The following is a 14115-nucleotide window of genomic DNA, read 5'->3' as shown; positions in this document are numbered from 1 at the left end:
TGCAGCCTGTGCTGGGAAGAAAGCTGTGGGAGCTTTCAAGTGCCAGGCAAACTCAGCCTCAGACCTTGGTACATAGGAGGTTCTCAGGAAACACTTGCTAAGATGACTTGTGGGCCTTTGAAAAGGTGAAAGCACCTGTGGAAGGCCTGAGGCTGGGGCAGGAGGGCGGTCTGCCTTGGTATTCTGCTCTGTTAGTGAAGAGGTAGGCTTGTCACTGAGGTGGCTAGCCTGACCTTCCTGTAGGACTTAGTCTGTCTGTATTTCCCACAGCCCTCCTCCTTGCTTGTTCCTGAGGACACCTCTCTGCTCTTTCCTTCCCTCCTCAACCCACTCTCAGCACTGTTCTCTACAGTCTGTGTTTCCCAGGGCCCAAGCTCCCATGGCCCAGTGAGGCAGACCTTAGGGAAGGGAAGCTAGAAGGGACACGGGCTTCAAGTCTGCAGTCTGGGAAGTTGTGCCCTATTTCAGCACTGCCCTTCTCTGAGGACTGCTTTCTCCTTCCCAGATGAGTTGCCCTCTCTCATGTTCCCTCTGCACAGTGTTCTAAATCACAACTATGGCCCAACTTCATCCAAGGAAAGGCATTTGCCTGCTTTGTGCAGAGCAGTGTCTTGGGAGGGTCCCTGGATGAAGGTGTCAGCCACGTTATGTAAAATTCCTTACCCCATGGAAGAGATCTTAGGCATCCATCACCTCTCCCACATTTCTAGTCATAGTCCTAGAAACATAAAGAGAAGAGAACTCAATTTCGGTCAAAGTCATGGAATTTTAGTGTGACTAAGCAGACCTAGCAGAAATCACAGTGCTGGCCAAAAAGGTGGAGGCCCATCCCAAGCTTATCTGAAGAGGAGGGGTCAGAAAAGGGTCAGCTTCCTGGGTGTGTAACTGCAGTCAAACAGAACCTTGTGCTCAGAGGAGCCTCACATTTGATTTAATGCTGTGTCATTGCCCTCTTGAAATTCTTAATATTTTTGGGGCAAGGGACCTATGTTTTCATTTTAAACTGGGCCTTCCAAATTATGTAGCCATCTCTGAGTCAAGATACAGGTCTGGCTGAGAAAGAGGAGCCTCTTCTGGGGGAAAAGAGGCAAGCAAAATAGAGAGATCATCACACTGCTGTCTCCCTCCTCTTAATACAAGGGCCTGTCCTTCAAACCTGTGCACAAACCTGAAGAACCCAGGAAAGCCCTTGATATTGTCTCTTCCCACTGCTTGGCCCTTCCCAGGAGTCCAAGCTGTTTCTTCCCTCACTATCTACCACCTGGAGGATTTGTATCCCTGTCCCACCTCCTCCAGGTATCACCCAGGCATGGAGACACCAAAATTGAGGCCAGTTCTTGCCCTCTCAAGGAGTACCCTGCTTCCAGAGAAGACCTCAGAAGTCTCAATTCACAGTCACATGTAGCCTGCTGTCTACCTCTGTCTTTATGGAGCTGTTTTTCTTAAATTCTGCTCTCTCAGCAATAATGGCTTTTCCTCCTCCCTGCTGGAGGGGTGAAAATAAGAGTCCTGCCTCACTGTCATTAAGGCCTTGTCCCAATGATGAAGTCTTGAAACTATGTGGATGATGAAGGAAGGGTTTTGGGACAGTGCATCCAAATATGAGGGCACAGGAGGTGGTTCCTGGTAAGTGCCTGTGGACCCTCTTCCCTTAGTAAGAAGGGGTAAGTTGTCACCAACCCACAGTCTTCCACTTCATCCCTTCCCTTGCCCAATTTTGGAGTCTACCAAGGGCTGCTGAAGAATGCTTATAAGAAATCACCTAACTATGTGGATCAAGGCATCTGAAAACTCATGGTATCCACACTCAACTGGAACCTCAACACCTCCCAACATCTTATCTATGCCTACCCACCTTTCTGGGAGTAGTGGGGCCCACCTATCCCACACAGACCAAGGAAGGTTCTTAGTTAAGCCCCCAAGGACATGGCAGTTCCAGCAGTATGTGCAAAGAAAAAGGCAGAAATGTTCAAATTAATTTTGCAAATTTAATATAACACTGATACCAAAAACAAGAAAACATAAGAAAAAGCAAACAACAAAAGCAGAAAAAGCAAAGAAAGCTTCATCTTGCATGCTATCTTTAGTTGACAGGTAGAAGTTGCCATGAGTGCTAGGTTGAAATGGAATCTGAGGCTTGGAGAGCAAGATTCATCAGCGGTATCTGTAAACATAAGAAACAAAAGTGAAAACATAATTGGAAATACATTAAACAGTGAAGGATATAAATAACAAAAACTTGTTTTTTCCACTCTTTGTCATTCTCCCACCCAAGGCCTCTCTCTCACATCTCACAGCTCCTCTGAATACTCCCTTTAGAGTTTAAACAAAAACCCAAACCAAACCCACTGCCTTTGAATCAATTCCCACTCATAGCAACCCTACAGGACAGAGTAGAACTGTCCTCATAGGCTTTCCAAGGCTGGAAATCTTTATGGATGCAGACTGCTACATCTTTCTCCTGCAGAGCAGCTGGTAGGTTCCAACTGCTGACCGGCCGGTTAGCAGATAAGCACTTAACCACTGCACCACCAGGACTCCTTAGTCTAGGTTATCAAGTGGAAATCTTACTGGATCCAGGAGAAGAAGTTGGCGCCAGCTCTGGCAGCATTTCTGGTCCGGATGGTAGAGCTGGTGCTAGGGCCATCTAGGATGCTGGTGCTGGCCCTACCATTGGTGCCACTGCTGACACCAGCTCTCCATGTGTCTCTCCTGTTGCCATGGTTGCTATTCAGAATGTATTGATGGTATCTGGCCCAGAAAGCAAATGGTGTCCTGGCCCAGGCATCACCAAAATCTCCATCTTCATCCCAGGTCAGGAGCTCTGCCTGTATGTCATCCCAGCTCCACCGTCCAATCAGAGCTTCATCCCCAATATTCATCTGTGCCCTCATCTGTGCCCTGGCATGTTCCTCAGCCATATCCACATCCATAGTTTTGAAAGCATCATCCACAGCCTCCAAGAAATGAGCCTTCCATTCCTGGGGGTCTCGGTTCTGATTCTGAGACAGAATAAGAGCCACATAATCACAGAGCTACCACACATTCATTGAGCACTCACTTCCTGCTATGCATCCTACTAAGCACTTTGTGTTGAAAGATAAAAATAACGGTTACTGGCATTAGGCTTCTTTTATTCTTTTCTTTTATTAGACCTAGGATTTCACTGTATCCCTCACACTGATTACTTCTGTGACCTTGTATGAGTTACTTAGAAACCTTTCTGAGCCTCAGTACCCTCACCGGAACTAGGATGTGACAAGAAGGCTGTGACTGAATGTGCTGTCTGAGTGTGTGGCACCCAACAGAGGCTCTCCATTACCTGGGCGATGAATTGCAGGACCCTCATCTTGCTGGTCTCGTGGCAGGCTCTCAGGCCCCAGAGGAATTCATACTCAGGTGGGCTGCTATTTGGGATCTTTCTGTATTCCAGGTACCTTAGTGAGAGAAGAAAAATAATTTTGCTTCTAACCAAGCAGACCCGTTTTTCAACTAATGGGTTCCAGGAAGCATGCTCTCATGCCTCTTGCTGCAGCTCAGATCCTGGAAGAGGATTTTCCTGCATCCAAACTCACTCCCAGGCTTTTTGCCTCCAATATTGAGGCCATCAAAGCCTTATGTCACTGGTGCTGCCCAGAAGCCACCTGAAGGTGTAGGGGAGACATGATTAGGGGATTTGTTCAAAGGGAGGTCCCAAGTTGTGTGCTCCTTGTCACAATGAACCTGGATTCTGGTTGGGTGTGCTACACACAGAGGAGCCATTTTTTAGGACACTTGCTCTGAGCACAACCCACTGCAAAGGGTCTTGTCTGTTGTCTGGCCAAGTCCTAAAAAGGTGCACCATAGAAGAGGACTGTAAAGGGAAGGCACAGTTAAATGAAAGTAGCATGCTCTATCCATACTCCCTATTATAACCCTGATATGCATGTGGTGTGTGTGTGTGGTGTAGTATGTGCCTTGTGTGTGCCTGTGTGAGTGCACACGTTTCCCAAGGATGAAAGATTGGATGAGCCCTGGCCAAACAGTCAAAAGAGCTGGGCCAGGCTCAAATGGTCCATGACAGAGACCTCCCCCAAACTCCAGGTTCCTTAGATGTACAACAGGGGGATCCTCATATCGGCCAATAAGGCGGATGCTAAATGAGATGGAAATTGTAACACACCTGCACCATGTTCTCAATGTGTGTTCTCTTTCCCCAACACTGCCCCGGAATTCTTTTCCCCACAACTCACTTATGCACCCCCCTCACTCTCTCACTCTTGCTCTCTTCGATAGATAGATAGATCTCAATATATCCTTATCTATATCCCTGGTGGAGTAATGCCTAAGGCATTTGATTGCTAACCAGAAGGCTGGCAGTTCAAACCCACCAGCCACTCCTCAGAAGGAAGGTTGGGCAACCTACTTCCGTAGCAGTATTGCCTCGGAAACCCAAGGAGGGGTTGCTATGAGTTGGATACTACTTGGTGGCAGTGAGTTTGGTTTGGTCTATATCTATATCCATACAGTGCAAGATATGGAATGGAGAATGGCTTTCTGAACTAGACCAGTACACAGGGAACACATGAGTGTGACACAAAGTTAATTCATTCAACACTTACTTCTGCTTTACAAAGTCATCTGTAAGGAGCTTCCTCAAATCGCCAAGGAATGGGTGCCTCACCCTGACAACGAGAAAAGGAACACATGGTTAGAGGTGGTAGCCATGTCCAAATCTGGGCAGGAGCACTCTCTAACATGGTTGAGAGCTTCCCTGACCATGGGGCTTCCTTGTGGAGGCCTGGACATGCAGCAGAAGTCAGAGGATTACTTATCAGAGATGCTCTATGTACGGACTCAAAGGGGACCCTAACACTGACCATCTACCTTAGAAGCCATCTGAGGACAGAAGGGGACTTAGAGCAGAGAGGGGTCCAAGTTCAGGACTATTTCCCTATGTACCCTGGTGAGATCCTTTGTTCTCTACTAGACCTCGACATCCCATTCCCATGGAACCAGGCCTCTAGGTCATTAGAATCCTGAGATGTCTTTTGCCAAAGACAACACTGAGAGACAGGAGCTGAGAGAGGCCAATCATACCCAGGGCGCAGTCCCATCTTGCGTAGTGCTTCCCAGAGGACAGCTGCAAGAGGAGAAGGGACACAAGAATTCACCACATGAAAATGCAACTGCAGGCAGTCCCGTAGCCACAAGTCCAGCTACTCACCCTCACTGGCATGGTTGCCATGCATGAAGATGATGCCCAGAATCACCAAGAGGAGACTCAACCTGGGAGTGTCCTTGGTCCTAAAGGTGTAGAAAGAGGCATCTTTCTGGTCCAGCATCCATTTGCACTAGACTATGGCTGGCCCACCCAAATACTCTCTCAAATTCTTGGCTAATGGGAGAATTCTTCCCAGCACTAAATATGGCTTGCTACTTGACGGGAAGTCTGGTAGCGTAGTGGCTAAGGCACTTGACTGCTAACCAGAAGGCTGGCGGTTCAAACCCACTAACCACTCCTCGGAAGGAAGGTTGGGCAATCCTACTTCCGTAGTGATACTGCCTCGGAAACCCAAGGAGGGGTCGCTATGAGTCAGGGCTGACTCGACGGCACATAACAACAACAACAACAACAACAACTTGATTGAGAACAAATCATTCCTCCCCCTGAGACTTATTCACTTCATCCATACAATGTGGATATTAATACCTTTCAGAGTTCTGCAGAGGGCAGGGGTAGGCATGGAGCAAACACTTAGAAGATGTATTCAGAAGCATAGCCAAACCTTTCCTGTCCTCTAAGCCTCAGGATCTACCCTAAACAGGAACCTCCCCTTTGAGGACCACTCAGACAAACCCAGGCCAGGCACTCAGCAGGAAGAGGCACACAATAACAGGCCTGATTCCTAGGGAAGCTGCAGGAGGTGGCAAGTAAAACCTTGACTGTACAATGCTGGGGCCCAGGTTGCTATCCCTTTTACCCAGTCATCCCGAGGCTACAAGTCATCACACCACTACCTATGTTTGGGAGCTGTGCTAGGCACTTAAGCCCTATTTTCCTCTGTTCCTTTGACAGACTGTAGAAGGCAGGGAAGGAAAGGGGCACCACCAAGGAAGACCACAGCCTTCCCTCCCTGTCTTACTTTCCAAGGATGCGAGCTGAAGAGTCTCGTGTGCAGACAAGAATATAGAGGTGTTCTTCTTTGTCAATTTCCTTCAGGTGGATCCCAAACTTCTACATGGGGAAGAAAACAGAGTGTGTGATGAAAAATAAAGCCTGGGCATCATGTAGGCAACTATTTCATTGCCTGTTAGAACTTTTCTGGAGCAGGCAACCCTAACTTATGAGGAAGAGAAGAAGAGAGGACCTGGAGGACCTGGATCCATGGGAGCTTTGGTGCTGACCAAGGAGAGGCAACTCACTTCATGAGACAATGAGACACTTCATGAGACAATGAGAGCACAAGGGAGGTGAACTGAGGGAAGGCAGTATACCCCAAGCTGCCAGTGCAGTGGAAGCTCAAAGGTGGAGAAGCTAGAGATGAGTTCTGGAGCAAGTAGTACTGAAGTTGGGACTTAAAGGGCTGCAGAGTTCAAGGGTTCCCCAAGTCCTTATCCACAGAGTGGCCTCACACCCCTGCACCTACCTTTTCCAGAGTGTATGTTGCTCGTTCAATGATTTCTGGGAAGTGTTCATCATATTCTCGGATGACATCCTTCAGCATGTCTGCAGGAGGAGAGAGTTGGGGAGAGTTCCAGGGCTGAACAGGTGCCACAGAGCTTCAGCCCCATGGAAAGCCCTGCTGAGGGTAGCACAGCCAGGGTCTTGTGCTGTAGAAATGAAGGAACCAGCCATATACTGATGGGATGATGGCACATGAGCAAAAGTATACTCATAGAAGTGGGGCTGGGGTAAGGGCAGAGCTCAGGTAAGGGTACAAGTTGCCTACCTGAGCGCTTCATGGGAATCTTCTTGTAGTCCTTAATCATCAGGTACTTCACCAACTTATTTGCCTAGAGGAGAAGGAACACACAGGGAGATCAAGGTCCAAAAAGTGCAAAGAATTGGCTGGTGAAGGAGGAGAAGAGGAGATGGAGGAGGGCAGATTTCTTACCCTCTCTTGCAGAAGAGTCACATTGCGCGGTGGCAAGCACAATACATGCCTTGAGGGTGTCTGGGACCTCAAGGTCACTGGGGTCCGAGGGGTCATGTGAGTTTGTCCTGTCAATGGGGGCTGTGATGTTCTCCAGTTTGGTGGCGCTGTAGAGAGCTCTCTCTCCTCCTCACTGGTCTCATATTCATCATCCAGGTGCTTGGACTGTGTTGTTAGAGAAAGGGACACAGGATTACCAGGTTCCTGTTGCACAAGTGCCTCGCATGCACATTACCCACAGCAGGTACTTAGTAAATGACCGTAGCAGAAGCAGCCGCTGACTTGTGCTGAGTGCTTACAAATGCCAGTCACTGAACTAACCTCTTCTTCACTAGCCTTTGTCCTCCCTGAGGAGAACTTTGTGGATTAAAAACATGCTCAGTGAACTTGTTTTGGAGAAAAGGGGACAGGCTGAGAGAAAAGGAAAGGGAAGGGGTGAGAAGCAAGAGGGTGTTGAAACAGCAGAGAGACCTTACCTTCTTTGTCCTCTTGCCTCCTTTCCTGACCCAGGGCTCAGTATTGTGCTGAGCAGTTGCAGCTGCACCCTCAGGCTCAGGGATACTTGTGGACATCATGGCCTTGGCAGGAGCTGCTGCCACAACATTCTGAGGTTCCACCCATCGAGTTTTGGCAAAAACCTTCCCAGACTTGCTTGTTTGGGCCTGGGTGGCTGTCATCTCCGTGAGAGATGCTGTCTGGAGCACACCAGAGGCAGCAGTGGGGCCCTCTGTAGAATCCTCTTGGGGCAGGGTGGGTCTCCTGGGCCCTGGGAAGGCCATGCCATTGATACCTGCTGGTTGGGTGAAATCAAAGACATCATTGTGACCCAGGAAGTCTGTCTTGGTCCAGGTGGTATCCAGCTCACTGGCACATGGAGCTTGAGAGCAAGCACTGGGACTACTAGGGCCCTCAGTAGCAGTCTCCTGGACCTGGGAGACTGTCTGTGGCTGTGAGGAGATTGCTGGAGCCCCACAGACAGTCATCTCACTGTTGACTAGCATCCATGAGGTCTGTGGAAAAGCAGGGGCTGTCTCAGGGGTGACTGTCTCTGTGGCAACTGGGTGGTTAGTGGCTGCCCGATTGTTAGAGATGATACGGGCAGCAGCCGCAGCGGCCCGAGCTGCCCGGTTGGAAGTGGCAGCACGGGCTACATTGGTAGCTCGTTCAGCTGCCTCATTGGCAAGTGTTTCTGGATCCAGCTGCAATGCCTCCATCAGGGTCTGGGCCAGTGCAGGATTTTCCAGTTCCCAAGGCTCATTCTGCAAGGCCAGAAAGAAGGGTTGGGGAAGACAGCTCTGCACACTTGTATCATGCTTCCCAGGGCTGCCCAGCCTCCTCCCAGCAGCCAGTCTTGACCACACCCATCCTTCCCAAAACTCCCTCCCTCTGAGCATGAGAGGGCTTTGGGAGAAGCTGGGCAATCCTTTCCCATTCAGCTCTCCCTTCATCTACCTCCATTGTCTCCTCCCCTAATTCACAGGTGGCCCAGAAAGCAAGCAGGTGACCCAGGAGGGGTCTCACCGACAAGATGCGAAAGCCTGGACTCAAGCTACCACAGGCTCTGAGGATACGGATGTCAAAACTTGTGAGGGTGCCGTAACCACCAAAAGCACCAAATTCTTCATAGTCATTTCCTTCAACCATCTCTTCCTCCCCGACTCCCTCGCTACCCTCATCCATATCTTCAACACTGTAGCCTTCTGATTCCATGTTGTAGTTCCCCTCCGCCATGCTGTGGGGACCCAAGCATAAGAGAGCTCAGTCTGGGAGGGAGGGGGAGGCAGGTTCTGGGCGAGAGGTGGGATTCAGTGGGATTTGGTGGAAGGTGGAGAGAGGTAATCACAAGGCTACCAGGCATTACAAGGATGGGGGGTCCATTGGGGGTGGATTTAGTCAGGCACAGAGTCCTGGGAAAAGGATAGATAAGCTCTGAGGAGGCCTCACACTGAAAGGGAGGAGTTTAGGGAAGGCAGGATCCTTATCCTCAAGGCTAGATTTGAAAAGAGTGCTGACTGGAGGGCTTGGGTCTGAAGAGTCTCAAAGGGGATGGATTGAGAAAGGGAGAAACAAGGGCTTGAAATTCAGGGCCAGAGCAGAGTAGCTGGATGAAGGAGGAAACAATGGAAAGGGGTCAGGCAAAGGCGACAGCATAAGGTTCTCAGAAACTGAATCCAAATTTTGGCAACGTCTGGGTGAGGGGATTCTGCTGGTTCCGATCTAGGTTGGGTTCATACAGAAATGCTAGTGGTGGACGGGTGGGGGTCTGGGATATAGTGAGGCTTGATTGGAATGCCGGAAGTCTCAAATGTAAGGATTGGCACTCCAAGCTGGGGAGCAGAGGTCATCTAAGTTGGAATGAATTAGGAGTGGTTGGGGTGGAGGGACACACAGGCCTACTGAAGGGGTTCGGATTGTGGGCTCTGGGGTAAGTAGGGCTTGGATTGTGGTGCCTGTACCTGGTGGGGGGAGGGCTCCTATCTACACCTCATGTCGAATGGGGTTCTGGTTCTGTGTGGTGGGGTTTTGTTCAGATCTTGGGGGAGGGGAGGGTGTTGGGTGCCACTCGGCCTCTTCAGGTCCTCTCTGGGGCTGGATCCTTACCTTCGCTGGGGCTCCAATGGCGTCCGTCCTCAGCACCAGGAACCCCGCAGCCGCGCCCTCCTCTGCCGCTGCCAGCACAGCAGCTCATACTACCCCGCCCCTTTTCTCTGCACATCCCCAGCGGCTAGATAGCCTTGCGCCTGCGCAGACCCCTCCAGCCAGCCTGATTTCCCAACAAAACCCCTTTCCTTTAGGTCCACAGTGCGCAGGCGATTCCACTGGAGGCAAAGTGGGAGTGAGGGGGTGGGATTGGCGGCGGGGAAGTGCTCTCCTTCCAGCCAAATTCCTCTCACCACTACTCTGGCCTGAGGCAAGCGCACTCAAGTCCTGCAGTGGAGGTCCAAATGCATATATGTTCACCCATGTAAGTGACATCTTTATTTGGATGTCTCAGTGGTTTCTTTTATAGTTATCCTGTCTCGACCTTGTCACTCGGTATATCAACTCCTCTCACACACTCACACACACTCCCATCTCTTTATATTCTCCTTTCTTCACAATTTCAATAAAATAGACCTTTATCCACAAAACTCCTCTCTCTGGAAAGTAGAAGTCATGTGCCACCACTCCTCCTTTCTCATGCACTGTGTCCACAGGGGAAACCTCTGTAGATCTCCAGATCTACCTCTCTGTGCAGCTCTCTGCTCTCTATTGGTGCTGACAAATTCTCACCACATTGATCTCAGTTCTCAAGTCCTTCACTCATGTTATTCACTTCCTGAGCTGCAGCCTAGAAGTTCTGTTCAGGCAATAAGCTCTATCCTCCAAGCAATCAGAGGGCTCAGCTGCTTAGTTTTCCTTCTTTCAGGAATCATTGTCCTGTGTGGCCAGATGTGCCATGCCATGCCATCAAGCAACATATTTTCTCTGGTTTATACTTGTTTAGATGGGAAGATAAATCTGGTTCTTGTTTATCCATCCTGGCAATAAGCTTGTTTGTTTGTTTTTAACCAAGCCTTGTGCTTTTAAGATATATCCACAGTGTCATGCATAGACACAAGAGGCTGTCATTTGAACAGAACTAGGAGATACTGTATGGTTTAAAATCAGAAAGGCTGTGGGTGGAGGTTGTATCCTTTCTCCTTACTTATTCAATCTCTATGCTGAGAAAATAATCCCAGAAACTGGACTAAATAAAGGAGATTGTGGCATTGGGATTGGAGGAAGACTCATTAACAACCTGCGATATGCGGATGACACAACCTTTTGCTGAAAGTGAAGAATTGAAGGTCTGGTGAAGGTCAAAGACCACAATCTTCACTATGGATTACACCTCAACATAAAGAAAACAAAAATCCTCACAACTGGACCAGTATGTACCATCACAGTAAATGGAGGAAAGATTGAAGTTGTCGGGATTTCATTTTACTTGGATCCACAATCACCACCGATGGAAGAAGCAGTCAAGAAAGAAATCTGATGTTGTATTGCACTGGGAAAATCTGCTGCAAAAGACCCCTTTATAGTGTTGAAGAGCAACGATGTCACTTTGAAGATTAAGGTGCGCCTAACCCCTAAGGCATTGACTGCTAACCGGAAGGCTGGTGGTTCAAACCCACCAGCCAGTCCTCGGAAGGAAGAATGGGCAATCTACTTCTGTAGTGATACTGCCTTGGAAACCCAAGGAGGGGTAGCTATGAGTCGGGTCTGACTCAATGGCACATAACAACAACAACAACCCAAGCCATGGTATTTTCATTCCCCTCGTACATATGTGAAAGCTGGACAATGAATAAGGAAGATCAAACAGAAACTGATCCTTGAATTGTGGTGTTGGTGAAGAATACTGAAAACACCACGGACTGCCAAAGGAATGAATTAATCTTTCCTGAAAGAAGTATAGCCAGAATGCTCCTTAGAAGCAATAATAACCAGACTTTGTCTCACCTACTTCAGTCATATTGTCAGAAGGGATTATTCCCTGGAGAAGCATATAATGCCTGGTAAAGTGGAGAGTCAGACAAAAATGGAATACTGCATGGTATTCCAACAAGATGGATTGACACAGTGACTGCAACGATGGGATGAAGCATAGCAGGGATTGTGAGGATGGCACAAGACTGGGCAGTGTTTTGTTCTGTTGCACTCAAGGTCTCTATGAGTCAGATCTGACTCAATATCACCTAACAATAACAACAACAATGCATAGACAACCCTTGGTATTCATGACATTTTACCTGTCTGCCTCACCAGCTCTGGGATTTGACTGCTAACCAGAAGGCTGGCGGTTCAAACCCACCAGCCACTCCTTGGAAGGAAGGTTGAGCAATCTATTTCTGCAGTGATACCACATTGGGAACCCAAGGAAGGGTCGCTATGAGTTGGATCAGACTCAATGGCAGTGCATTGAGTTGTGTTGTTCCCTCGCCAGAGGTAGACAAACACTTTCCCCAGCTATGGCAATAAATAGCCATTTAAAGAAGGGGGTTTTCCATTTGTCTTAATTTTTGTCATATTTTAAAGAACATCTCTGGGGGGAATGTGGAGAGGGTTGTTTTTGTGGTGGTGGTTTGGAACCGTCAAGTTGAGTCCAACTCATAGCTACCCTATGTGCAACAGAATGAAACACCGCCTGGTCCTGCACCATCCTTACAATCCTTGCTATGCTTGAGCCCATCATTGCAGCCACTGTGTCAACTCATCTCATTGAGGGTCTTCCCCTTTTTCTCCGACCCTCCACATTACCAAACATGATATCCTTTTCTAGGGACTGGTCCCTTCTGACAACATGACCAAAGTAGGTGAGATGAAGTCTGGCCATTCTCCCTTCCAAGAAGCATTCTGGCTCCACTTCCTCCAGGACAAATTTGTTCGTTCTTCTGGCGGTTCATTGTATTTTCAGGATTCTTAACCAACACCACAATTCAAAGGCATCAGCTCTTCTTAGGTCTTCCTTATGCATTGTCCAGCTTTCACCTGCATATGAGGTGATTGAAAATACCATAGACTTGGTCTGGTTTTCACCTGCATGTGGTGAAAGGATACAACGCTTGTGCACACACTTCCTGATTTTAAACCATGCAGTATTCCCTTGCTCTGTTTGAATGACTACCTCTTTGTCTATGTGCAGGTTCCTCATGAGCACTATTAAGTGTTATGTAATTCCCATTCTTCACAATGTTATCCATAATTTGTTATGATCCACACAGTCAAATATCTTTGCATAGTTAATAAAACACAGATAAACATCTTGCTGGTATTCTTTGCTTTCAGTTAAGATCCACTTGACATCAGCAATGATATCCCTCATTCCACGTTTCTTCTGAATACAGCTTGCATTTCTTGAAGTTCCCTGTCAATATACTGCTGCCACCACTTTTGAATTATCTTCAGCAAAATTTTACTTGTGTGTAGTATTAATGATATTGTTCAATAATTTCCATATTCTGTTGGATCCCCTTTCTTTGGAATGAGCATAAATATTGATCTCTTCCAGTCAATTGGCCAGATAGCTGTCTTCCAAAATTCCTGGTTTAAATCAGTAAGTGTTTCCAGGGCTGCATCTGTTTGTTGAAATATCTCAATGGGTATTCTGTCAATTCCTGGAGCCTTGTTTAATGCCAGTTCCTTTCCTTCAGTGCAGCTTGAACTTCTCCCTTCAATACCATTGGTTCTTAATCAAATGCTGCCTCCTGAAATGGCTGAACATTGACCAATTATTTTTGGTACAGTGATTCTATGTATTCCTTCCATCTTCTTTTGATGCTTCATTGATCATTCAACACAGAATCTTTCAGTATTGCAATTTGAGGCTTGAATTTTTTCTTCAGTTCTTTCAGCTTGAGAAATGGCAAATGTGTTTTTCCCTTTTGATTTTCTAATTCCATATTTTTACACATTACATTGTAATACTTTGTCTTCTCGAGGAGTCCTTTGTAATCTTCTGCTCTGCTCTTTTATTTTGTCATGTCTTCTGTTCACTTTAGCTACTCTACATTCTAGAGCAATTTTCAGAGTCTTTTCTGACATCCATTTTTTGTGTTTTCTTAATTCCCTGTCTTTTGTAATGTCCTTTTGCTTTCTTTGTGTATGATGTTCTTGATGTCATCCCACAATTCATCTGTTCTTTCGTCATTGGTGTTCAATGCACCAAATCTGTTCTTCCGATGGTCTCTAAATTCAGGTGGGATGTGCCCAAGGTCATATTTTGACTTTTGTGGACTTGTTTTAATTTTCTTCAGCTTCAACTTGATCTTGCATATGAGCAATTGATGGTCTGTTCCACAGTCAGCTCCTGGCCTTGTTTTGACTAATGATATTGAATTTCTCCATTACCTCTTTCCACAGATGTTGTTGTTGTTGTTGTTGTTGTTGTTTGCCGTCGAGTCGGCCCCGACTCATAGCGACCCCTCCTTGGGTTTCCAAGGCAGTATCACTA

The 14115-nt window shown here is 47.6% G+C and overlaps 1 protein-coding gene and 1 non-coding gene across 2 annotated transcripts; both read right to left on the bottom strand.

Moving 5' to 3' along the window:
• Positions 1 to 2567: 2567 nt before the first annotated feature.
• LOC103209180 (melanoma-associated antigen D4-like) lies at positions 2568 to 8867 on the bottom strand. Its single transcript, XM_007954961.1, has 11 exons — positions 8658 to 8867; positions 7613 to 8395; positions 7098 to 7301; positions 6933 to 6996; positions 6630 to 6709; positions 6126 to 6217; positions 5207 to 5286; positions 5080 to 5122; positions 4602 to 4664; positions 3323 to 3437; positions 2568 to 3002 (listed from the first exon to the last, which is right to left on the bottom strand). The coding sequence occupies exons 1-11, from the start codon at positions 8865 to 8867 to the stop codon at positions 2568 to 2570; spliced, it is 2169 nt and encodes a 722-aa protein (XP_007953152.1).
• On the bottom strand, positions 3664 to 3792 carry LOC122151491. Its single transcript, XR_006164175.1, has one exon. It is a non-coding gene; the product is annotated as a small nucleolar RNA SNORA11 (small nucleolar RNA).
• Positions 8868 to 14115: the final 5248 nt, after the last annotated feature.

Source organism: Orycteropus afer, unplaced genomic scaffold (genome assembly GCF_000298275.1).
Source record: "Orycteropus afer afer isolate SDZICR_OR568_19922 unplaced genomic scaffold, OryAfe1.0 scaffold00485, whole genome shotgun sequence".
Lineage (NCBI taxonomy): Eukaryota > Metazoa > Chordata > Mammalia > Tubulidentata > Orycteropodidae > Orycteropus > Orycteropus afer.
Note: the sequence above shows the minus strand (reverse complement) of the source record. Positions and strands in the feature narration are given on the sequence as shown.

What these genes read in the sequence shown, in the direction of transcription:
- LOC103209180 (XM_007954961.1), bottom strand. Translation starts at nt 8,867, where the DNA reads ATGGCGGAGGGGAACTACAACATGGAATCAGAAGGCTACAGTGTTGAA. An exon ending in CAGGCTTTCGCATCTTGTCG is followed by an intron (nt 8,396 to 8,657) that starts GTGAGACCCCTC and finishes CTGGCCTTGCAG; the next exon opens with AATGAGCCTTGGGAACTGGA. An exon ending in GATTCCCATGAAGCGCTCAG is followed by an intron (nt 6,710 to 6,932) that starts GTAGGCAACTTG and finishes CTCCTCCTGCAG; the next exon opens with ACATGCTGAAGGATGTCATC.